Source organism: Pongo pygmaeus, chromosome 18 (assembly GCF_028885625.2).
Source record: "Pongo pygmaeus isolate AG05252 chromosome 18, NHGRI_mPonPyg2-v2.0_pri, whole genome shotgun sequence".
NCBI classification, from domain to species: domain Eukaryota; kingdom Metazoa; phylum Chordata; class Mammalia; order Primates; family Hominidae; genus Pongo; species Pongo pygmaeus.
The window spans coordinates 9,421,722-9,448,885 of record NC_072391.2 but is presented as its reverse complement, the minus strand read 5'-3'; the positions used below and the strand labels follow the sequence as shown (position 1 = coordinate 9,448,885).

General features: G+C 41.0%; 1 protein-coding gene across 50 annotated transcripts in view; it reads right to left on the bottom strand.

The window, feature by feature from the left end:
• Positions 1-207: 207 nt before the first annotated feature.
• Positions 208-27,164, bottom strand: part of RBFOX1 (RNA binding fox-1 homolog 1) — a 2,494,239-nt gene continuing 2,467,282 nt past the window's right edge. For 12 of the 50 annotated variants that reach the window (XM_063655270.1, XM_063655271.1, XM_054452687.2 and 9 more), the window contains 3 exons: positions 20,364-20,416; positions 4,428-4,503; positions 2,846-4,066 (listed from right to left, as the gene is read on the bottom strand). In XM_063655270.1, the coding sequence (XP_063511340.1) occupies positions 3,919-4,066; positions 4,428-4,503; positions 20,364-20,416 (277 nt within the window). In that variant the 3' untranslated portion in view covers positions 2,846-3,918. Of the gene's footprint in view, positions 4,067-4,427; positions 4,504-20,363; positions 20,417-27,164 lie in introns of all 50 variants that reach the window. The other 38 variants (XM_063655277.1, XM_063655286.1, XM_063655304.1 and 35 more) reach the window with 11 other exon arrangements.

Genomic DNA, 27,164 nt, shown 5'->3' with positions numbered 1-27,164 from the left:
AATGAGTGAGGAAGGGAAAGACTTTAATCCAGAAAACCAGGGAACTTGCAGGAGGCATCTGGTCTACTGGCGGCCAGGGCAGCCTGCTACTCACTTGGGCAACACCCACCCCACATCCCCGGGCAGGCCCAAGTGCAATCATAGCTGTGGATAACAAATCTACCCACTGAGGAAACCCATGGAAGCCAAATAACTCAGAACACCAGCTTGTACCTTTTCAGACTAAGCTTTTATTTTTTTGATATTACAAACCAGTTTTCTTTATTCACAAACCACTGTAAGTGATATAAACACTAATTTCTAAAGACAGATATACACATTTTCTGGGTTTGCAGATTGCGTGATGTGTGTGTTAAGAAGTCACTATATGCCACACATAATATTTTCCATAATTCATAATAGCAATAGTTATTTAGATAAATGAAAACATTCCAAATAAATACTGTTTAAAAAAATCCAAAATGTTTGTTTACATCTCTGACATACATTTTAAAATGACTTATTGGCATCTTGGAGTGCCTAGACAAAAGATTCTGCAACATCAGTTGGCACTCACTTACTCTAAATGATTTTATTAAAACTACGTACAGTCATGGGGGAAAGTACAGCTCATTGATGAAAATCAAAACCGCAAATGAATTTTACTTTAACCAACACAGTAAGAATTCTATGTTTGTGATTCAAAACACAATACAAATTCTGGATTTTGAAATCTGAGGCAATTGGGAGAAATTTATTCTCCATAGCCCCCTGCTCCTACTCTTTCTTCCCTCTGGAGGATGCCATAGTATTTTAATAACTCGTTTCCTTTAAGAACATCAACCAGGCACCCATTGCCATAACACTGTTTTCCAGGTGGGGGAATGAGAATGTCTTAGTGATGCTATAAAACACCCCCTTGCCCCTCCCCTCACCCACCCAAAGAAGTCTGGTGAAAAGAACACTTTATATGCTTTTGGCTGATAAGCAGCTCCCCCCTCCCCCTTTTCTCTTTTCAAGATCACTATCATCTGTCTTAGATATCGAAGCTACAGAAACTTTGTTTTCAAATCTTGTGAAACTTTATTGATGGTTTAATATCCAACTGATCTTACGGCATGCACATAGGATGGCAAGAGAAAGCTGGATCACACATTTTTTTTTTTTTTAAGTTTTGTCTGGTTTTGTTTTAAAGCAGAGTTGTTACAGCGGATTGGCAGGTTCACAGCGGTGAGAGTTGATAACTTACTGAAGTGCGTGCCACAGGGCCTGCACTGTACACATGAGGACTTAACCTATAGCAGCAAAACTACTCAGGGACAGCCTGCTGCTGTTGTTTTTATTTAAATACAAAAACAGGAAGACCCGTGACAGATACCCCAACTTAAGTTAACTTGTAAACAGGACAACGTGGAAAGTTCAAACAGAAGTACAGACAAACTGCAATTTTTCGGCTGTGTCACTCTGGCCCTGCATCCGAGAAACGTGGGGAGACATTGTTCTTTTGGGATGAAGAGGGTGGATCTACTTTTTTCTTTTCTTTTTTTGCATCCTTCTGACAAGTGTCCTGGGCCTTGGAGACAGAACTAAAGAGATCATTTTGAGATAATCCTTGGGTATAGGAAAGAGGTGGAAGGGCAGGATCTCACGGACTGAAAAATTGCAGATTGTTCACACAACGCAGTCACGTTTCAAAAAGTACCAAGCTGATGAAAATACCATGATTATCTCTACTCAATGATTGCAATACTTGTAAAATGCTTCTATAAATCCGAATATGATTATCATGTAATTCCATAAAAATTATACGTCTGTCTCTAACAGTTGTTCTACTAGGCTAAAACTAAAGCTTCATAGACTGTTTCTAGAACTTAACAACTCCACTGCACAGATGTAAATTTTATACATTTTTTTTTTTAACTGGTACAAAGAATTTAAGTTTTTATTACTTTCTTTTTTTGGAAAAAAAGAAAAAAATAGAAACAGTGCTTTTTATCACCTTTTTATTAATGTTATTTTTTTCCCTCCCATAATATAAAAGTCAGCAATGATATCAATAATTTATTATACTGGAAGAAATATAAAAAGAATGCTTGTTGATGGCCTAACTAGCGGGTTTTTTTTTTTTTTCCTAAATAGCGACTGGTTAAGAAGCTGAATACTGCCGGGTGGAATGGTTTAAAGGGTGGGTTTGCACAGCTTCATTCAACTCAGATGCACAAGTGCTACTAGAAGCACCCCCTTAACAACATAACCTTTGGCTTGAACTGGCGATGAGTAACTTAGAACCAGTGATAAATGATGGTTGGTGCAGTGGGTCGTTTAGATTCATCAGTTACATTTTTTTTCTTTTTTTCTTTCAGCCAAACCCCAGTTCCAATCCCCTAAGCCCCTCCCAGCCTCCCCTTCCACAAAATAAAATAATGCAGATGCAGAAAAAAATGACTACTGTAGTCACTTACACTCTTCCCAAACAGCTGATAACCCCAGTAGCTTAATATTCAGCATATATAATTCATTTACATAATATAGCACTCTGGATATGGCCCTAAACCAGTTTTTATTCATTATCTAGCATCTGTCTAGATCAACCACAAAAACTCCTACAGCCAGCAACCAAACTACGGAACCTTCAGAAATTAAAGACCCACAATATTAAAATACACAGAACAAAATATCTGAGGTATAAGATAAAAAATGTAATTTTTTTCCTTTTTATTTGTATTTTTTTTTTTTAGAGTTGCTAAAATGATGTACTACTGCATGTATTGCAATACTCAGGCCTCGGAAAGCTTCCTTTCTCCCCACATTGGAAGGTTTTTATGGTTTTGTCATTTAGTATGGAGCAAAACGGTTGTATCCCCCTCGGTATATACTAGCCTGCAATGAAGAAAGAACGAGACCCACATCATCAGCATGGCTCCTAGTCTTGGCATCAGTCAAAGGTGCAAAAGCATTCTGAAACAAAGCAATTTGAGGGGTGTGTTTTTTACATTTTCCTTTTGCAACATGTGGATCATCAAAAAGACTAATGTGAAAAATAGACACTCAAAACCAACCGAAATGGAGGCACCCCTACCCATCCCAGGTCATTCTTGGAGAACTAAAGATAGGGCCATTCCTGACCTTCCCCAATAGCTCCTCCTAAAGAAATTCTCTCCAAAAGCAAATTCTGTCAGCCAGTCCTCTTAGCTAAAAAGGACTCTGTTATAAGCTGGACAATGGAAGGATTTTCATTGTCTCATTTTTTTATAACACAATAATCTACACTTGAGGTTGAATTTGGACAATTTATTGAATGTAATTCAACTCTCCAACACATTCCTCATGTGGACTAGGTGTTGAAGCAGAGTTGTTGAATGCAGAATTGGGATGAAAATCTCAATCTACTTCTTACTTGACTTGGCTCTGCAAGCTGTATGGAATCTGATCTTGAGAAGGGAGTTGTGGAGTTGTACAGATGAATTGCTTGATGTAATTAAGCTTGTGCAAAACAGTGTTTCCAAATCATGGCTGATTTTCTATGACTGAGCTTCAGTGAACTGTCTGGCCATGGCTTTAATGGCTACAAGGTGGCACTTAACGATTTTCTTTTTCTAAAGGTATTGGCAATTCAAATGAATGCCTATGGGGATTCATTTTTAGAATAAGGACTGATATTCTTGATCCAAGCAGAAAACTGCATGCCAAAGCTTTGTAATGATTGCATATGCTCTCACGTGATGGGCACGTCTTACTGTACTCAAGAGTTTCAGTGCATAGAAGTTTGAACAAGTACAGGCAAGTTCACCCCACCCTTACCTCCCATTTTTTACCCTCCCCGCACCCCCTCCCAAAACAAAAACCCAGACCTGCCCCAAAACAAAAGACAACCCCCAAACCCAGCTGATTCCTTCTACTTTCTTATGTACTAGGTACACACACAAAGTGTGCCCCTCTCTATTTTCTTTCCTGGGCGACTATGACTTTAAACATGAATTGTAATAGGGGAGGAGAGGCAGTCAGATTCTCAGCTGCCTGACAGCAGAGGCCTGGAAGTGTGCAGCTTAGCTCCTCTGAAGTCTGTGCTGGGGCTGGAACCTTGGGGCTATGTGAATGAGCAGCAAGGGAGGAAAAAAAAAGAAAAAAAAAAGTTCTGCATTGACACTGCATTCGGTTAGTGATGGATTTAATTATCAAAATGACTAATTATTCCATTAAGGTAAGTGCTCTGCTAGGTGAGACTTGCAAAATTAGAAATATAATAACTTACATGCACTACATTGCCAAGAAATTAAGACATTTATCAAGTTTACTGGAAGGATTAATGTGGCATTTTAGCTGCTGTTAGCACAAGAGACAAATTCAATTAAGGGGAAGTGAGAGGACGTCAACCCGTACTGAGGTCCCAGCTGGGGAAAGGGAAGGGAGGCAGGAAGAAGTGAGGACAAGGAGAAACTGGTACTCACCATGGCACCAACGCCGTAGGTGGGGGCTGGAGCAAGTGCGTGGTGGTAGGGGTCGGCAGCATAAACTCGTCCGTAACTGAAAGGAAAATAGAGGTGAAGATTGATCCATAGTATACGATTACAAAACAATAACAATCATAAAATCCAAAATACCAAGACAGTATGCAGAGGCCCTACACATCTCAGAGAGAGAAGCAAATTCTACTCTGCCACGTAATAGAAGAAGAGTTCATCTGTACACAATGCATTTTTTGTGCATTTAACATGGTTGATATTGCTATGTTTAACAGATAAATACACATATACACATACACACACGTACTTGTATATGATTTCCCTGCCTCCCCCCATAATACTGTTTCTACACTGCTCAAGCAGCTGCCTCAGAGATTGAGGTAGGCAAGAAAGAAACAACTTTTGAAGTATTAAGCCCAGCAGCCACAGAGGGTATGTTAATTCTCAAGAGAGTGCCTTTTTCTCCTGATTCAGCTGTCACCATTCAAGTGAAATAGGGTGAATCAGAAAGGGTGAAGTGAACCTGTCTGAAGTTAGTGTCCACCATCTTAGAATGGAAAGGAACAAGTATATTTGAATGGAAGCACTCTTGAAGTGTCTGTGGGAACCCCATTCCTATTCAATCACACTGATTTGGTTTTGATCCTATTATTCCAGAACTTCTGTCTCATTCATCGATGGCCAGGTTCTGGGAAGGGAGAGGCATTTGAAACAACAAATCTTAATGACATTTACTCATCTTTGTGTTTTTCTGTCTCTACCATCCTACTACCTGCCATGGCTTTTGGTATAGGCTTTAGAATGAAAATGGAGAAGAGATGGAAACCAAATGTACTGAATGCCTATTAAATATCTGGAAGTGAATTTTTTTTTTTTTTTTAAGGAATCAGATGTGAAGTCACTTGCTCAAGGTCACATAACTAGACAGAGCAGATCCTTATTTTTTTGGGGTGGGGAGTCGGGAGGGGGGAGACAAACTCTTGATATGTTGTTGTTCAGGCTGGTTCAAAACTCTGGGGTTCAAGTAATCTACCCGCCTCAGCCTCTCAGTGTTAGGATTACAGGCATGAGCCCCTGCACCCAGCCTGATCCTTGAATCTCTTAGGGCAACTTGCATGCTTGGTCCACTGTATCCTGTGCCTGTACTTGTTTCCCCTGCCAGATATTTTCCTGGAGATAGTTTGAATGCTGCAATCTTAATACTGACTGAAGCTGACGTCCTTCCTTGAAAGCTGATCCTGGAATAGATTCCTGTGCAAGTAACTTATCGAATGGGGTGTCCTCAAGAGGAAGAGAGGGGCAAGTAGGTCAGAGCAAGGGGAAAAAAAGGCAAGGTCTGAGATGAAGAATATCTGCCACCTGATCCTATGAGTTTCATGCTACAGTCGGTTCCACCTGGAGACAAGTGGGTTGGCTTTTTAATGCCTACATAAGTTTTCAGCATTAGCTGTGGGCTTTCCTGAGGGGTGAGTGATGCACCACTGAGTAAAAGTAGCTTCCTCTGACATGGGGCAATTTTCTGGAGAAGGGAACAACTGTACTGTTAGGAAGCAACATTCACAGCAGCTCGGGATGAATGCCTCAGCCACTCACTGGGGTCTACGTGGTTTGATTCTTTGACCATTTCCTGAATGAAGAAACAAGGCTGGCAGAAATGGTTTGTCTGCATTATCAACTTTAAGCTCATCCCTTAGAGTTCAATTTGCATGTACCTTTTCCCTCTCCTTTCCTGTTTTCCCCCATTTTCCTTCTAATCTTTCTCATGGTTGGTAGATAAGTGATACCAATCCAAATACATGCTTGACCCCCTCACACCATGGAGTCTGGAAAGGTGAAGAAAGCGGGATTGATGGACCTTCTCAGACTCCAAGTTAGACCCCAGGTGGAATAAAACAATTGATTATACCAGGTTTGCACTGGGCATGTTCCAACTCTCAAGCCCATCTGCCTGTGTCAAAGGGCACTTGAGTGCAAATAATCTAGATGAGGCTTTCAGCTTCAAGAGGATTCTCCTGATCCTCAAACAATGACATGAAGGGATGCCTCTCTTCTGAGGTGAATCTGTGAGTGAAACTGACAGTCATCTCCCTCTTGCCTTTCATTCTTTGGGGACACCCTTCAGTGCTTCTTATCAAAAAATGGTCTTTGATCAAAGATTATCCTTCTCTCTGGGAGGAAAAACAGGTATTGATCAAAGATTATCCTTCTCTCTGGGAGGAAAAACAGGTATAGGTCTAAGGGCAGATGCGTTAAAAAGTTTTTGAAAAAATAGTCAGAGAGGTCACTCCTGAGACCTGGGCCTTTACCCACTTAACTAGAAATACATAGTAACAGGCATAAAAGGAAAATTATAACCTTGGTATTGGTGTTTATTTCATGAGGGAATGAAGTCTGTGATTGGTCCAGAGAACAATCTGTTAAAAGGGTTATTTTTAATGTACTTACATTGGCAAAGCTGTTTCATAAATAGGATATAAACTGCAAAGGCAAACTGAAATCCTTGAGACTTTGTTAAGTGATGTTATGGCATGGTGTTACTTCAAAACCAATGTGAAAAGATGCAAATTCAGATATTTTATTTTAAAAATTGGGGAAATAGTTTTACTGTGGCAATAATCTCCTTTTCTGGGGAGACACTATAGGGGCAGTTTGAATGTATTCAATAAAAGCGTAGCTCCCACCTTTTCCTACTGCATGCTTTAGTGGTAAATTCTATAACACTAGGCATAGTTTCAACCTTTGTGGAAAACCTAAGGTAACAATTTGGCAGTATTCTCTTCCAAGGCAGAAGGAAAATACAGCAGCACTGAACTATTCCTCAGAAACGAGCTGGCTTCTTTTCTCCTCAGGGTGACCTCTACCTTCAGAATCCAATGGTTTTATTATGATTAATAAATTTCATTTCCACAGAGGAAAAGAGACCATGTCAGCTCAAACTGAAAGCAAGGAGGCTTCTTTTCAAATGCTAATTTCCAAACACGCCCTTGTGTGACACTACAATTTAGACACAAGGTTATTAGGGAAGAAGATGTGGACTTGAGTGCTATGTTTGCAGCAGATATGCCAAGCATGTCAGCAATCTGATGTCCTCAGAGCTGGCTAAGCACAGCCCAGAGATAGAGTGCAGCAATGCCCAGGACGTCCACAGGAATGATGGGAAGATGGCTTAAGGTCGCCATGTTAGGACATGACCTGCAATATGGTCATCCTCCACACCATGCATCCCTGGCCAAAGTGGGCAGTAGTGCAGTCAGGTCATGATGATTTCCATGTGCCCACTTCCCATCCATCAGTAATTTCAGAAGAAATCTTAAATGTGTCCACTTTACTCCATGCACACGATGACTACACTAATATATGCCACTAGCTCATCAAAACCAACTCAACAGCCAGAAATCTTGTCTCCTTTTTTCAACTCTTGCTCCTTCAAACCAGCAGCTATTTACATGTATCAAATCTCTCAAGTCTGTCCGTCTATGCACTTAAATATAAAACTAATCCTATCAGTCCCGGCTTAAAACCCTTCAATGGGTTTCCATTGATCCTAGAATAAAATCCAAACTTGAATAAGCTGCCTCTGTCCCTCTTTCAATCTTCATCTTCCTTCCCTTGGTTACTGTGCTCCAGGCACATAGGATTTTTTAAAAATTTAATTTAATATTTTTTTGAGACAGTCTTGCTCTGTTGCCCAGGCTGGAGTGCAGTGGCGTGATCTCGGCTCACTGCAAGCTCCGTCTCCCAGGTTCACACCATTCTCCTGCCTCAGCCTCCCGAGTAGCTGGGATTACAGGTGCCTGCCACCACGCCTGGCTAATTTTTGTATTTTTAGTAGATATGGGGCTTCACTGTGTTAGCCACGATGGTTTTGATCTCCTGACCTTGTGATCTTCCTGCCTCGCCCTCCCAAAGTGCTGGGATTACAGGCGTGAGCCACCATGCCTGGCCCACACAGGCTTTCTTAATCATTCCGGCACACATGCAAATCCATTTTCTGCTCAGTCTTGGCACGTGCTCACCCTCCACCTGACTTTCATCTTTTATGTTTCAAATCAAATGTCCCTTCCCTAGAGAAATGAAGAGATGCTTCTTTCTCTGGCTCTCTGCCTTTTCTTTTTTTTTTCTTTTGAGAGAGAGTCTTGCTTTGTTGCCTAGGCTAGAGTTCAGTGACATGATCTCGGCTCACTCTAACCTCTGCCTCCTGGGTTCAAGCGATTCTGCCTCAGCCTCCCCAGTTGCTGGGATTACAGGTGCCCATCACCATGCCTGACTAAGTTTCGTATTTTTACTAGACAGCGTTTCACCATGTTGGCCAGGTGGGTCTCAAACTCATAAACTCAAGTGAACTGCCTGCCTTGGCCTCCCAAAGTGCTAGGATTACAAAGATGAGCTACCCCACCCAGCCTGGCTGCTTTTCTTTTTAAGGGCACTTTCCAACTTCATCCCTACCCCTTCATGTTGTATAGCAACTCTAATAATCTAATTTCCCACTCCACCTGATCATTTACCTTCCACCCTCCTGGAACGAGAGCTCCATGGAGGCTGGGGCAGCGTCTATTTTGTGTGCCATTGCATCCCCAATGTCTAGAACAGCGCAGGTAGAGAGGGGTAGGCCAATGGTACCCCAAGAGAGGAGGCAGCAAGACAAAGGAGTAAAGAGAGAAATGGGGCCTGGGAGAGACACTCATGCCTGTAATTACGATCCCATTAATACAATCTATCAGTAGGAAGATTCTTTGAGATACGCTTTTTGAAGATTCTGGGTCAGCTGCTCCCAGACACATTCAGGATGCTTCAAGACAGAAGAAAACTTTCTGGGGACTCTAGAAATAGTGTATAATTTTTACATCATTTCTGTGAGTTTGCAAAACACTGGCCAAGTTGCCATAAAACTCATCAAAAGCCACTCATCAAAAGCCTTTAGGGAAAAACTAAACAAAGATATAAAAGAGGAGTGCTTTCCTGGCTAATTCACCATGATTTGCAACCATCATAAGACCTCATCTTTTTGACCTTTAGCAACAAGTTAAAACTGGGAAGCAACCCGAGGCCTTGGAGATTCAGGGCTTGGGGCAAGAAGATCCAGGTTTGAGTTCTGCTTTTATGATGTCCTTGCTCTCATGACTTGGACAGAGCATGCTCTCTGAGCCTCATCTTCCTCATTTGTAAAGCACTAGTTTTCTGACTGAGCCCTACCTAATTCAAGGTGCATTCAAGAAAACCAGGTAAATATTTATGATACACGGCTTCTTAGATGGTATTTCACAAACCAATCTCTCCCTCCTTGCCCGGACTTTTGGTCTGCAGACTCAAGTGAAAAATTCTATTCTAACATAATCACATGCAGCTCTACCGATCAAATTACAGATGCTTTTGGAGTTCAGATCTAATTTATGAGTTACAGATGTAGTTTAAATGGATATACTTACTTGAACTTAAGGTCGCGTTGGAGCAAAATGAATAAGTATGCAGCCCTTGAATGGGAATATGAACCCGTGTTTGTTAAAGTGCTTTATCAACTCTACTGAGACATGTTATTAAGAAGTACTATGTACACCTAGTTGAAACAAGCTGGATGCTAATGAAATACAATGGGCCCATGTTGGCACTCCACCCCAGGGTTTTAACATGATTTTCTTATAGGGCCACAGTAAGAACACTAATTTCACTATATTTTACTCCCTATTTTCATGAGGAGCGTTTATGCCCTGGGAACTTGTATTCTTCCATTAGTATCATCTCCCTATGCTTCTCACCCCAGAGATAGCTGGGGTGAATCCTGAGGAACAGAAAGATGAGTGAAATCTGCTCAGTTCTCAGACGAAGTGCAGAAGGTAGCAAAGACGTCCTAAACAGCCAAATTGCAGCAAGAAAGTGCATGGGCTTGTATCCCTCCCAACACAGAGAAGGGCTGCAGAGCATGCATTCAAAATGGGATGTCTCACCAGGGATCAATGAATGGCCCCAGTCTTTGCCATGCAATTAGGGATTACAGTGCCTCCTTTATCCTTATATCTAAGGCATAGTCTTAAGTATTTGGAAAAAAAAATGAATCCATGCAAGTCACACACTTACCATACAGCATACCAACAGGGCACCAACCATGGTTCAGTGGTTCTAAAAGCATGCTCTTTGGAGAGCCATGGTCTAGCTAAAGGGATGTTCTCTTTCACTTCCCTGTGTAGGGTCAAATGAGATCTAGTAGTTCTGGTGTCCACCCTGCTGGTTGCAGTGCTCTGGGGCGCCAGGTAAGAAGGGGGACATCAGAAGGTAACCTGCACCCAGGAAGAAGTGATTCTCATCCCACTCAGATATTCATCCTGTTTCATTGCCCTCATTTTTGGGGTTTGAGGACTTTTCCGAACGAACAATAAATGATGTGTAAATGAAAAATAAATGGTGTGTTGAAGACTATCCTTTGGTTTGCACTGTTGCTGGTATCATCACCAATCAGTTGTTGCTTTTCCCCATCTGGAGGAACTGCATCTGGAACACACATTCCAGACCAAGTTTTCTGTGTTTGGACAAAATGCTCAGCTTTCAGCAATTCTCAGGGGCTGGAAAGGAGTCACAGCCAATATTGGCCAGGAAAAGAAAGAACAAGACCAGAAGGGGAGGGCACATGGCTTCTGAGTTCTGCAGCACTGCCCCTGCTACTGCTTTACTTCCTTCTCTCATCCAACTACAAATAAATGAATCCATTGTCAATCATAAAGTGTTATGGGCATCTATGTTTTCCAACTCAACCATCCCGTACTCGTCACTAAATGAAAATGGAGCAAAACAATAAGATCTCACAGTCCTACTGAAAGAGGCTGAAGGCTTCTGACAAATCTCTTGACAATTCTGCAACTGCAGACTGACAGGTCCCCTCAGCTTGTGGGGATTCTGTGGGGTCAGAATGGAGACAAAAGCTCACTTCAAGGGATAAAGAAATGTAGTCCAGAATATGGGACCTCACAGAAGGTCTTCCAAAAATTCTGAGCTTAGGACACCTCAGTATATCTCTGAAATGATCAGTCTCTTACCTTCATGCCAATAAATATTTACCAGACAACCAAAATCTCTATTTTCAAATCCCAGAATCCCACAGATTTCAGGTTCTAGGGTCTGGGCTAATCCCAGTGTGCATCCATTTGAGAAAATGTTGGGGCAGTTATGGCCAAGATTTTAATCTTGCAGGAGAAGGGCCATTCAAGGAAAGGACAAGTTATCTCAGTGCACTATGCAGGTACGTGGAAAGACAACAGGTGCCAACCAGCTCACCTCTGCCCTACAGGAAGATTTCAGAAGGTTTCCAGAACCTCAGGCCACGCACCCTGGTTTGCTGCAACAGGGAAAAACCCTTCTGAAAGCATTAATATAACAGCTTGGATGTATTGGGAAATTCAGAAAGCAACGGTTTATCTAGGAAATGTTCCTGTTCACTTTCACTCTACAAGGGTCAACTGAGTTCTGGACTTCAGATCTGTTGGTCAGTTAGTGAACTTAGTGAGTATGTTCATGAGGGAAATACTCCTCTGTGGTTACTGTAGCCTTCTCCTAGTTTTAATTTGAGCAATGACTTATACATTTACTGACCATGGGGATGACCAAGCCCACTTATCCTCAAAGCTTCTCAAGATACTTGAGTTGGAGGAACTAAACCAGTCCCTAAACACCTAGAAGAGCAGTCCCTGGCCTTCTCGGCACCAGGGACCAGTTTTGTGGAAGACAGTTTTTCCACAGACCGGGGAGGTAGGGAATAGTTTCAGGAAAAAAACAGTTCCACTTCAGATCATGAGGCATTAGATTCTCAAAAGGAGTGTGCAACCTAGATGCCTCACATGCACAGTTTAGAGTAGGGTTTGTGCTCCCATGAGAATCTAATGCTGCCACTGATCAGATAGGAGATGGAGCTCAGGTAGTAATGTGAGGGGGCGGCTGCAAACAGGAAGCATTGCTCACCCCCTACCCCGCTCACCACCTGCTGTGTGTCCAGTTGGGGACCCCTGACCTAGAAAATGACTAAAAATGCAGCAAAATCTCCAAAAATGATACAAGTAGAAGTGGAAGAAATGATCCAAGATAACGTGGAGTCATCTCTACTTGGCTCTGAGTTTCATTGCTGCTAACTTTCTTAGCTTGTCTTTAAAGTGCTTAACTTCAGAAATCACTTAGCACATTTTTCAGCCTCGTGATTTCCCTGCCTCCCCTGGGAAGTAGGAGGGAACACATCTGAGCTTTTTAGACCCTACATGAGAAGCCACAGAACTTGTTTTTGCCCATGGATACCTGTCATACGTCAGAACTATGCATACATAGTACATACACAAATCCAACACTATGGCATCTAAAAGACTCAGACCATTTACCCATAGCAAATCCGATCGCATCATCTTTTCTCTATGCCACCAATGCCATTCAAAACCTCTTCCTATTCTGAAAATCTCTTCCTATTCTGAATCCCAACAACGGATTTGAGGGAAAGCAGAATAGCAGCCACTCTCGGAGTAGAGAAGACACAGTAAGTCCCACTTTTGGTGATGAAATTCTCCTGCCCCTAGAATACCTCCTCTAAAAAAGGAGCTGTAGGCACATTCTCTTTAATGCAGACCTCAAGGCCATCCTTCTCTTAGAAATTTCATTTCTCCTTTCTCTTTGTCTACTCCTGCTCTACCAAAATCACTAAGAATTTTTATTGTGCTTTGAAATCACCATGGCACCTCAGCTATAGTTTACCCCACAGGAGGAAAAACAAATTGTATCCCTCATGAGATTTTTCAATACCCTTCCACGAAGCAGGGTTGAACAGCAGCTGGGGATCCCTCAGTCAGAATTTCTAGAGTCAAACCCTGACTGTTACTTCTTGCTAAGTTATCTCAAAGTTCTTCTCTCTGAGTTGCTTATACCATGTATAAACGGAGATGATAATGGTGCATCCTGATCGTACAAGGCTGCAATGAGGGTGAGAGGAGGGTTATGATTACCAGTTAAGGACCAAACAAGTATCAGTTATTAAGACTGAGAGGATTGCATCTGTTGCCTCTTGTCTATTTTATATGTGGGATCAGTGAGCTTCCCGGTAAAGCCCCGGGGGGGTACATGTGTCAGAGCTACCCCTGAATTGGGTTGATGATCCAAAGTCTTATGTACTGGCATCTCCCATCCTCAAAGCAAGCAGATCAAAGATTGAGACAAGCATGGTGAGAAGTAGGGAGGTTCTGGGCCCTGAACCCCAAGGAGTGTCCCTCTACAGCACCAACACACCCACCTATCACCAGGAGGCAACGGTAAAATACAATATCAAGACACTGACAATGTCCAGATTATCTGTCACAACATTTTAACTGCTGGTGAACATCCCTCACCTCCAAATGACCAGTTCTTGGGGACACACAAACTCTTTCAATATTCACTTGAGCCAAATGAAAAATGTGGTTCTAAAATGGGATTGAGAGAAATATAATGAAAGCCACACATGCAAGACATATGTCATTTTAAATTTTACAGTAACCACATTTTAAAAAGTAAAAAGTGAACTCAGTTTTATTTTCTCCAGAATATTCAAACTGTCATCGCTACAATGTGTAACTCACAATTATTAATGATATATTTTACATAATTTTTGTACTAAGTTTTGGAAATCCAACATGCATTTTTTACTTACAACTCATCCTTGTGTGGACTGGCCACATCTCAAGGGCTCCACAGCCACATGTGAACACAACTTTAGCAGGTCCTACTGTGTGCTCTTTTTACCACTGAAACAAAAAACTTTGGCTGGGTGTGGTGGGCCCATGCCTGTACTCCCAGGACTTTGGTAGGCCAAAGGGGCAGGATGGCTTGAGGCCAGCAGTTTGAGATCAGCCTGGGCAATAGGGCGAGACCCCATTTCTTAAAAAAATTAAGATATTAGCTGGGTGTGGTAGCACATGCCTGTAGGTCCCAGCTACTAGGGAGGGTGAAGTGGGAGGATTGCTTGATCCCAGGAGGTCCAGGCTTGCAGTAAGCTAAGATCAGGCTATTGCACTGAACTCTCCAGCCTGGATGACAGAGACCCTATCTCAAAAAGAGAAGGTTCCCGAGTGATCAGTTAGTGTTTCCCAAGGTGTGAGGTCTTTTCTATTACAGTTATCTGGGGCAACTTATTAGAATGCAGATTTCCAGGCTCCCTCTCCAGACCTATGAATCAGAATCTCAGGGGCAGGGGAAGAAGACAAAACAGGCTCTGCATTTGTAACCAGTTCTCCAGGTGACTTTCATGCATTCTTCTAAAATTTGATAACCACCATTCCATTCTTTAAAATTCTGCATGCATGGTTACAGCACTTTCCCACTTAGGCTAATTCACACTGTCTAGATATGTTTAATTTTCACAAATTGATTAAACATACTTTATAGGGTATTGTTATTGCATGTAGCAAGCCTGAGACTATGCCTCATATACAGAAGATCCTCAATAAGTGGGAGTGTGTTTCCTAAGTTCCTTTGCTCATATGCCCCCTTAGCTCCCTGTACTTCCCCTATTATAATACACACCACACTTTATTGGAAACGGACCAATTAGCCACAAATCAATTTACTGCATGACAACTTTGCTGAATAATCAAATCACTAAAGTGCAGGAAAGACAATTAGATGAGACTTGCTGAAGGATCAATTAGAGGAATGGCCAATTTGGAAACTTCTAAATATTAAATATTACCTAAAGTTTTAACACAGCTGCCAGCATGTGTAGGTTGAGAAGTAGGGACAGAAAAATGAAAGGCGCTGGTGACACCTCCTTGTACCCTTGAACTTGCTTCTAATTGGTAACTTGGGTAGCAACATGTCCCACAAAGGACAGTTTCAACAGCTTTTGTAGATTGTTCACTTGGTTAAGGCTTTTTTGCAGACCCCTACCCTAACCCGACATGGTTGTGTCCCATACTCATCAGGAACTGAGATGAAAATGTGTCCCCAGGTTTGCTAAGGGAATGCATGGTGGGTCCTGGCATGGTGGAAGGGGCATATCTTCCCGCTAGTGAGTCCCAGCCTCCACCTACCCCCTTTATACACACACACAAACACACACCCTCCCTCACACACCCTTTGGGCATTTGGGCAGGGGATAGCTGGGAGCTTTCCACTTGGACTCTGTGTCTGAAACAACTATTTCAACCTGTCTGGTGGTTTTCAGGGACTAGGATATTGTTAATTGTTTTTCAGCCACTAACTTTCAGCAAAAAGACGTCTGGTGAATTAACCTAGAACCCACTTGGCCTGTTTAACCTTCTATCTTCCTTAATACACAACATGCTTCCTGACCTGATATCTGCTACCTCTATCCCCACAACCACACCAGTACTCCCAGCACACGGAAATAAACATGCCTGCTGCCTGAAGGGGACAAGCCAAGTTAAATAAACTTCCAGTGGAACAACCGCTAAAGAATCATACAGTGCCCTTGGGTCTCTTCCAAATAGTAACGACTTTGTCATCCGACTCACAAATACTAGTTTTACAGGAGCAAGATAACATAGTGGGGAAGGTAGAATTCCATCCGGAGTCAGAAGGTCAAAGTTTCAAGGGTGAAGAAAAAGGAGTGTGTGGAAGGCAGTGTGACCCAGAGGAAGTGTTGTGGCATCAGATAGACTCCAGTGTGACTGTGGAAGCTACTAAATGTTTCTGGACCTGAGTGTATGTTTTTTTTCACTTTCCAAAATGGGGAATAACACCTCGTTGAGCTGCTGTGATACACATATACATGCATATATAGTATATCATACATATACATTCATTATACATGCATGTATGTATATCATACTAGCACACATAATTTGCTCAATAAATGACAGTAAGTTACTAATTACACCCTGGAAAATTCAGCAAAGCCCCAACAACGGACAATTACTACAGGGATAAAGGGTTTCCTTTCCTCAGGGATTAAAGCCTTGGTGCTCAATGGAATTAACTGATAGACCCTTAGAACAAGAGTGGGGAGTAGCCATTTAACAGACTCGACCTTGTACACTTCTAATCTGCCAGTATGTCCTGTTTGTTCTCCCATCAAAATACAGCTTGAAGATGACCACTTCTCACCCGCAGCCACCCCACTAACCCAAGCCATTGTCACCCCTCTCTGGATAGCTGTAAGGGCCCCCCATCGCCCTTTGGTGCTATTTCTTCTGTTCTTTTGCAGTTTGGTCTCCACAAAGCAGTCTATCTGATCCTTAAAGTCAGATTACAACCCTCCCTCCAATGCCTCCGCATCACTCTTAAAATCCCGAATATGTTCTGTGGTCTCCAAGTTCTAACTTGTGCTGACCCCTGGCTACCTCCTAGATGTTATCTATAAAACTCACCTGTACTCATATCCGTGGGCCACAATGGATGTCTTACTCCTGGACACCTCAAGTATGTCTCAACCACAGGGTCTTTGCACCTGCTGTATGTTTCATGGGTCACACCTTCACTTTATTATATTTAGATCCCTCCTCAAATGTTACCCCCTCAGAGAAGCCTTCTCTGGCGGCTGAGTCTAAAATAGCATTGCACCTTACTTTCCATCCCCTCCCCTGCCTTTTGATTGATTATAGTAAGTTTATAACTTACTATGCATATATATTATCTGCTTATTCATATACGTGGTTTGGGATCTGTTCTCCCATACAATGAAGGTCTTTTGATGAGGGCTTCTCCTGACTCATTTAACGCTATGTCCCCGGGGCTTAGAACAATTCCTGACACCCAGAAAGGACTCAAGATATTAATAAACTAAAATGAATTTCTAGTCACTGATTAAGTAACTTGCTTTTCAGCCTCCATTCTCATACCAGACCCTTCTGCAACTACTACAATCACTAGCCCACCCTGGAAAATTCCTAATGAATCACAGAGGGAGACCTCCCATCTAAGAAGGGAAAATCATTTTCTCCCTTTTCGCCATCTATTGCAGAATCCAACTCATCAAAGGTTCTTGATGTTACTGAATGAGAACCTACTCAATTGTCCAAGCTGGATGCATTAGGCGGTGTCCTGCCCTGTTATAAAAGCCTAGTCCCAAGTGATACCCAACAGAGCACACATTCTTTGGGAAGAACCAAACCAAAACAACACAACTAATAGCATTGTTGAAACCCTTAGGTAAGAAAATAGATATCCTTGTAAATTAGTCTCACAGACCACAAATCTTAATGAAAAATGCCTATTCCATGTGGCTAGAAAAAGCAGACCAGATGTGTTGGCACTCTCCACAAAAGACTCACGTAAAAGGCATCGCTTTTCTTTGGGAAACTTGAACAAATCCTGAAATGCTGCTGTTCTACTGCTTAATGATTTTCATCTCACCATCTCCACCCTAAGCCCCTGACAGCTGCCTGTGCTTACCCATCCACCATGGGCATCAATGTGACAATAGCACCTCTTTATAAGAATTTCAGTTATAACAGCCATCAAGCCCCACACTGAGATTTTAAGCATGTTGATTTTCTTTTTCTCCATTTAAAAATAGAGAACTTGCCTTTTGTCAAACTCTGATATCCAGTAGATAGCAGGATTCAATAAACCTGCCCTAGTAAATGTTTTTATAAGGAGGTGGGAGCTCATTACAGTAGTGCTGTTTAGAATGTGGGTAGTGGGCACAGCAGGGTTGGTTTTTTTTTTTTTTTTTTTTTGATGGAGGCTTGCTCTGTCATCCAGGCTGCAGTACAGTGGCACAATCTCTGCTCACTGCAACCTCCACCTCCCCGGTTCAAGCAATTCCCTGCCTCAGTCTCCTAAGTAGCTGGGATTACAGGCATGTGCCACCACACCCGGCTAATTGTTGTATTTTTAGTAGAGATGGGGTTTCACCATGTTGGCCAGGCTGGTCTTAGACTCCTGACCCTCATGATCCACCCGCCTTGGCCTCCCAAAGCAGGTTTTTTCAGCATGTAGGAGATGACGCCCTAGAAGGCTTTCATTGAAACCACAAGTTACAACCTTTGTTGACTGAGCAGTTTTGATTTTTCATTTTCACTCTATGAGGAGGGTGAACTTGCTAGGAGATAATCTGACATTTGATTGATATGGGTGTCTCCTTTTTCATGCTTCATTCAAAATTCAGAGTTCAAATGGAACCTTATGAAGCATACAACATATTATTAAAATGTCCATGAAAGGACTAGGGATATCTTTCTCAATCTGAAATGTGATCAATAGCAATTCATTAAGAATTTACTAAGCAGCCATCTAGATTAGGTAGATGGAAACACTCACCCCACTCATGCAAACTTTCATTTTCTGTCGCCCTTCTTAGAAATATTGTGTGTGGATCACTTGCTTACAAGGCAGGGTTTAAGTCACGGGGCAAAATCAATATCTAACTTTTTCACGTTTGATCTAAGATGTCCAAATATAACCTAACATACTGGAACATGCACAGGGGTTAACAGAAGGCAGAGGCTGTAGTGCACTGAGGCATCTATACATGATGCCTATGAACATTTCAAATTAACATTATTCCCCACCCCTACCTCCCATTCCAAGTGGTCTCCCCTTTTGTTGCATGCTCCATTCCACTAAGGCTCTGAAAATGTTAAACAACTGTTATATTGCAGGAACATTCCCTGACACTCCCAGCAATTCAATTAACCATTGCATCTAGCATTGGGCATTAGTAAAGTGTTAAGGATGTCACCACCTCTCACAATGAGAAGCAGAGATACAAGTCTAGGGGTTAAGAGGGAAATTGCAGGACCATCATCAAAGCGGTTTTATAGAAATAGAGTGTACCGTCGCTTTAAAATGTCAGCATGCATCATGCATACCTCTTGAACTCACCAGGTAAGACTTTAAACCGTTATAAAGGCTGAGGCTGACCATATAAATAAAACTGACCCTGCCTTTTAGAACAGATAGTTGGGTGCACGTTCTTAGCTCTCTGTGCTTCCTTTCATTCATTCATTCTCACCAAAGGCAGTAAATAGGGAGTGAAACATTGGCACATAAGCCTTTCTTTACTGCACCATTGATAAAAGGTAACAGATGAGTGTTTACTTGTAAGGTTCAGTTTAATGTATGTGTCTGAAGATCATGGGATGCTCAGTTATGTAGTGATAAGTTGTAACGTCCTCCCTTGCAGGCTGAAAGCAACACATTGGCAAGACTTCCTAGTGATTGTTTTGGTCATAGTTTAGGCTTAAAAACGACAAAAGGAAAAAAAAGAAATCTAGTGTTAAGTCACTCACCTATCTTGGCATTTAATTAATTCCATACTAATGAAAGTACAAATTTAACTGTTCTGAACCACATCAAAGAAAAAAGACAGGTGTTATTTTGATGGACATATCATGCAGCTATGCAATTTCCATTTGCCAATGTCCTGGTTTCAAAACCAAAAGGACCTGGTCTCTCTAAGTCCTGCTACTTGAGAGATGTTTTACAAGAAAGGAAATAGAGGATCTTTGGCTAATAGAATGAAGATCCCCTTCTTATAAGACAGAGATAATTATATTCTCGAACGCCTCTAAGCTTTATAGATTCAGTCTTTTACAGCCTCTAATGTTCCATAAAGATCCCAAATAATTCACACATCAATCTCTATGAACCCAGACATAATACGTCAAAAAACATGGAAGTCATACGTCTGTGTACCTAATCTTCCTGTTCTGTATTTTACCATAAGAGCACTGATTATACTGTAAGATTTTCTTGTGGATTGATTCAACATAGTCTTACTTTTCTGGACCATGTATTATTAAAACCAGAAATAAAACATCAAAGTTAGCAAAATGCCTAATGTCGTCTTATATGGCAGAGCCTCAAGGCTTCAGCTGTATTCCAAAGATATAAGATCTTTTTTTTTTTTTTTTTTCTCTTAACTAAACTTTCTAGAGTGACCAACTGCAGCATGTGAAGAAGAAAAAAAAAAAGGATACTGAGACTTGGATGGATGCATCAAGAAGTAGCAATGTTTGTTACCTGCAGAGGTGTTACAAGAAATTTCATCTGCTGCAACGAAGACGAACTGATTTCTGGAAGAGAAGATAAAATTCACAATACTGCTCGCTCAGGGGGAAATGTGCTCTCTGCCAATTGCTTCGATGTGTACAGATGAGGGGAGGGAAGGGTGCTGCGTGTGAATGGATGTTGCGAGGAAATGTGCTGATGTACCTCAGAGTTTAGAAAGATGAAATACGCATGCGGGGACCTCTTAAAGTCATGGTAATGTCAGAATATGGACCATGTACAAGCTGTTGCACCAAATATTAATACTGTGTGTTACCAAAACATGCCAGGATATGTTTCTAAGGCTAAAGCATTTCAAATTGTGCTTATATGAATTTCTATGCTAAAGAGATTACTTTTTAAAATGAGACTACTGATTAAGAAACAGGGTATACTACAGCTAGCTAGAAAAATTATAAAATTCCAGACTTATAATATCAAAAAAAATTAAGAAAAAGGGCTGTCATTTCAGAAGACAATTTTATATGGTGATGTATTATGGATAATAATTTCCTCATCAAACCAGGCTTGCTACATAGAGCTAAGAGAACTTGTCAATTGAAATAAACCCTATCTTTCCAAATTATTTTTAATGATGCAGTATTAAAAATAATGAAAACAGAAAATGCTGTTACTTTTAGTAAACCCAGCAAGATGATAAAACTCCCTTAAGATGTTTCCAACTGTGACACTTCCACAACGTAATGTGTTCTAATTCAAAGGTACTACTTACTCGTCTACAAATAAGATCGTCTGTGTCAAATTATAAAAATGGCACAATGAGGTTGGCTAGGTTCTTAAATGCCTCAAAAGCAGCAGTACAGGGGCTCTGGGTTTTCATCAGTTAGATTTTTACCATGCCTATGGATCACCAAGAACCAAGATAAATGCATTTTTCTTCTTAGTGTGATTGGTTTTGTTCAAATGTTTCAGTGCTTCAAAAGGTATCTAGTGATGGAGCATTTCTTAAAACATCTTAAGAAAGTTTTACTGTTGCAAGAGGTACAACCTGGAATATAAATAGAGCTGCCATTTGAATATTCCCTAGAATTTCACATTCAGTTAAATTCTAGTCATTTCTACACCAATAAAATATAAACAAGTTATACGTGCTTTGAGAATAGTATTTTTAGTACTTTTCTCCTACATAACAAGTCACAGCTAAGTTTATCAATCACTTTCCTTGACAATAAAAGTTAACGTAAGATTTTGGGTTATCTTTTTGACAGACTTTTTGAGCCCCATGAATATCTGGCCCCAGATTCCCTATGTTTGAGGAGCAATAAAATTTATCCCTGAAAACAAAGGAGATATTTTGGTTGAATATTTGACTTACTCACCTTTGACCTATACAAGGGGCAATAACACAGGAATTCCTAACTACAGGTGTGATATTCTGGGGTGCACAAAAGAAGCACTTAGCATAACCTCTATTTACAGAATGCTAATAAGGATGCTACCATAAGCAAGAATGGAGGCCTGGTTTATCCAAAGCGGCAAGGTCTTTGCGCTAGGCATCCACATATCTCTGGCAGGAGGGTGGGGCAGCTCTACCCAATTTCTACTGCCTAAGCCTAGAACAGATTGCTAGCTTGTGTTCCCTTTCTGCAATTTTCCCTAAAGAACTGTCCAGTGTGCTAGACATGAGGAAAGCCACTCGGAGACAAAAACAGATGTAAAATTGTGACTGAACGAATAGGGAACTTTTAAAATGCAACCTACAAGTATGATCAGAAACAGCCCTGTAAGAAACTAGGCTTGTTTTTAAAAAATTGTTTCAGAATTTTACAGTATGATGGTGTCCTTGAAAGTATTCTTTTTGACACTCTGCTCTTAACCTTAAACTACCCTTTTTCCTTCCTCCATCCTCCTCCTTTCTTCCTCTCTTCCTCTCCTACCCTTTCCTTTTCTCCTTTCCTTTCTATTCTTTTCTTTCCCTTCATTCTTTCTCTCCTCCACTTTTTTGAAAATCTATGTGTATTGATTTTTCTTTTATTTTTTACCCGTGGTCTCTTTTTGATCCCTAAGTTTCAGAACAAAAGTGACTACTCCCTTTGACAACTCACCCTCTTCAAAAGAGTTGGCTTAGATTACTTCTGACTACAAATTCACATCTGTTTCAAGGCAGAGTTCTCAACAATCGTGACATTTAAAAGGAGTTAACAGCTACCAGTTAAGTATTTTTCTGACGTATCCATTCTGTACTATTTTATTTTTTAATCCACATAAATACTCCCACTACATCCCAGAAAGGTCACCATAAGGTGTCAGAAAGTGCCTTTCTTATAGAGTTCATTAATTAATTCCATGAATTCCATCTGTGTGATAACTACTTCCCTGAACAATGCTTTCATCAATTGATAAGTGCAATTAACAGGAAATGTCTGTAAAATCAGATTGGCTTTGGTGGCCTACAATGTCAGGCCAACAGAAGAATTCTGGTAGAGTTCTAAGGGGAGATTGCATGTTGCTGTCTATATTCACCATGTTATGCCATTTTATGTACAGCTGTTTCACCTTGAACATTAAGGCATTATTGATTTAGAGGGCCCATAAATGGATCATCTATGACCCTCTCTCAAGCCATTTGCCCCAAATGACCAGAGACACATATGATCAAAGAGACGAATGTCTCTGCTATATCCAAACAACTTCAGGAAAAATTAAAAGATCAGAACAATGCAGGTATATTCTGGACAGTAGGGCTCCCTCTCAGGAGAAGAAAGAAGGCTGGTACCAGGGTCTGTCTCCTTATGCAAACCCTAGTGTGCTGCTTTCTCTCAACACAGACCCATGAATTTAAACTTCAAAATGCACCGATTTTCCACAAACTGGTCTGTTCCTTAGTTGTTAATAAAGCAAGTCTGGCTGAGTCGTTCTCAACCTTGGCTGCACGTTGTAAATAATCGGTGCACTTCTAAAAATTTCTGGTTACCAAGCTACACTGAAGACCAATTAAATGGTAACCTCTGAAACTGGGTCTCGGGCATCAGCACTTTTTAAATACTTCCAAGTGATTCTAATGTGCTAACGTTCTTTGTTTGAAAATCACTTGTTGAGTTGAATGGTCCTCACCTTGGCTGCTCCTTAGATACATAGAGGTTAAAAGAGTGCCAGTGATAGGGCCCACTCCTGAGGGTTCTGCTTTAATTGATCTGCAGTAGGGTCTGGAAAGTAGTTTGGAAAATGCTCTGTAGGTGACTCTAATATGTGGCCCAGCTGAGAAGCAGTGTTATGGCACCAAGGCAGAGGGATTCGAGAGATTCAAGGAAGTGGATTCAAGGAAGGGATTCAAGGGAGTTGAATCACTGAATCTCTTCCAACTTTGGTTTCTACTTTTGCAACTTCTATTTCGCCATCATGCTTGCCTCCAGGGCAACCTAGCTACTTAGGTTTTAGACTGTGCAACCACACAAACCTGATACAGTATCCAAGAAAGGGTACTTCTAGTTTCTAGATGCCTTCTAAGAGTTGACGTTAAACCTCATCCTGACAGAGAAACTGCTCTACAGTGGCCATGTCATACTCTTGGTATTTGAGTTCTTCCTTACCTGTTCCTCTTACTGGACCATTTATTATGGATTTACTCAAGATCATCCTTGCTTGAGTTTTTCCATTTTTCCTTGAGTTGGCCCCTAATTTTTGTCTTTTCCCATTCCTGTCACCCAAAACTTCTATGTTCTACCTCTCCTTCCACTCCAAAATTTCTCAAACTTCCCTGAAGATAAGAATGCCTAGAATGCTCATTCAAGGTATAGATTCCTGGGTTTCAACTCTGACCACCTGAATCAGAATTTCCAGGAGAGAGGTCTGGTAATCTATACACTTAATAAGAACTCAGGTCTGCCTATTGATCAACCCCATGGGCACTCATTTTCACTGTGCTCTAGGTAGCAGATTCTGCTGTGAGGGAATCACGCCTCCTGCTACTTCTTACCTTGAAGTTTGGGCAACCTTGCTAAGAAATCTGCAAGTTCATTCCTATTTTCACTCCAAAGCTCACCTGTCCCAGGAAGATTGTTTTGAATTGGAAAGGCTTGGTTGGGGGTGGAGAAGAGGAAGGATTACTAATGTATGAAAAATGATGGAATGGCCAAATTGAGTTCAAGGGAGAAGGCTGTGTTTGTCTTGGCTCATGGGAATGTTGACTGCAACAGCTACTATCTAACACTGAAGGGGCACTTATGACTGCAAGTTGCCAAGTGTCATATCTTTCTATGTATTCATTTAATTTTTCTCATAACCCTTCTTTTTATCCTCCTCTTGTAGATGAGGAAACTGAGGCATGGAAAAGTTATATAATGCGAGCAGCTGTTAAGTGGTAGAGGTGAAACCTGAACACAGTTGGCTTGGCTCAAGACACAAGCTTTTACTATCTAAGGTTCTGCTTGGGAACATTCACGTAGGGGGTATTTAATCAGCAGTGGGGTGTGATGTCTCTGTGGAGTAACTTAATATTCTGAATCTTCATTTCCTCTAAGAAATATTTGAACTCCTCTTTGAGTATAATTGAGAGAGAGAGAATTAAAAACATATTCTGATTTAACAACAACTTGATTATGAAATGGTATATGCCATGGTCTTTCTCTTTCACTCTTATGTCACCAGGCTGACTAATCTTTTAAGATGGTTTTATAGATCAACCATCTACACTCTATCTGCCTCAGCTAGTGGGTACACTTAAATTAGTCCTGTGGGTTGCCACATATCACCCTCATAGCCCACTTTTGTTCCTTAGGCTAAATCTCATCTTTTGGCAGTTTTCCTTCTGAAAAATTACCCATGGCTGAATTCTCAGAGTTAAATTAAGACAGTAGCCAGCCCGTGTTGCTGGAGGGGACATGAGAGGCTAGATATCAAGTCAGAGAAAACTTTTGGTGTGGGCAGGTGGGAGGTAAACATTCCCCATATCAAATAATACTGTCTTTAAGTCTCATTGGTAAAGATTCTGGTCACTTCTCATTCTTTGGCTTCTTAATTCTGTTACATTGCTATTGTTACATAGATCTCAGGATCGATATCACTCATAGCAAGATTCTTCTTGTATCCAATGCTATGAATATTCAATCTCTTTCTCTCTCTCTCTCTCTCTCACACACACACACACACATTTAAACCTTCCAAGGATGCCTGCTAGGCAATCCCTACAGCTGAGAAGTTGGTCTTCTGGCCTGGTAGATGGCAGCCAAGATGCCCCAAGATAGTAGTGGGACAAAGTCCAATTCTACCTGTACGTATTGGGATATCTGTTGTTTATAAGGCAGAGGTTCTTAGCCCTGACTGCCCAGCCAATACTTTGTTTTTTAATAAATATTCAGCTAGAATTATTTTTTAAATAAAATACCAATGACCAGGCCCATACCCCGGTCATTTAAGTTCGGCATCTTTGAGAGTGGTTCCCATGCACAGATATGCCTGAAAAACCCTTGGGGTTGATTCTCATCTGTCAGCCAGCATGGAGAACTCATCTCACTGTATGAATACCTCTCTGAACATATGTATCTTGCCTCTGCAGGAAACAGTTGTCTTTTGGGTTTAAAGTAAATTGCGCTAGTGTTGATTTTAACATTTTATACTCAATATTTTAATTGCTAATTATAGTAATTATAGTAGTTATAATTAGTAATTGTTTTATAATCATGCTTACCAGGATCCTTCCTTTTTTACATGTAAAATTAAGGTGGAAAGTCACAATAATCAGTTTATTCTTGTTGTTAAAGTTGCTAGATGTGCCATATGGAACTCAGCCATGAGTGTTTTCTGAATATTAAACATAATATGCAGATATGATGCACCTATTAAAATTCATATTGCTGATCTTACCAAATAGTTGACTCACATCATTCAGCCTTCAGATTGTAAATGAGGGGCTTGCTACATATCAGGCACTGAGCTAAGTCTAAGGGGTCTGATGCTATCTATGCTCATAGCCCTTAAATCACTGGAGTATCTTCGACTTGCCTGTTGGGAAGCTCGTAATCTAATTTATATTTCAGTTTTATCACCTTCAAAGGGAGGTTCCTTGCAATCAGTATTTTACCTCCTTCCCACATACAATACTAATATTCTACTCCAGAATGGTAAAAATTCCATTCAGATTCATATTTTTTACCTGCCCTGTCACTTTTATTCAGTTTAGTGTTGTCATGTGCACTTCAATACACTGTGGCAAATTGTAGAATGAGACAGGGTATACACAGACAAGTAACCAAATGGATTGATTATAGAAAGCTCTCAGACAGGGTATACACAGACAAGTAACCAAATAGATTGATTATAGAAAGCTCTCAAAGGTTCTACACCTATCTATCCGTTTTTGAAAAGGGGGAACACATGAAAATACACTTGAAAATATTTCATTTAGACACAGTTCCTATTGCTAACATGATATACGTAAAGAAGCTTAAGCAGAAGATAAGGTCAGTGAATCTCTCCCCAGTTTGGCTGTTGTACCAGAAAAATATCTGAGTTTTGGAAATTCAAACCCAAGTTCATCTCCATTACCTGGAGACCTTGAACAGTTCCCTTTTGTCATTTTAGTTCCTCCAACATTTAACATTCTCCCGAGTTCCCACTGGACTTCTTGTCTAGGCTCAGGTGAAAGAGAACCAACTGTGAATCTGGAAACCATGCTTTGTTGCATACAAGCTGTATTCCAATAGAAAATTCATTTCACCTGTCTGGGCCTCAGTTTCTTCATTTGGAAAAATTGAGATATAAAAACAGTACATGCCCTTCCTGGACCTTTTGTGCAGGTTGAATGAGAAACAAATG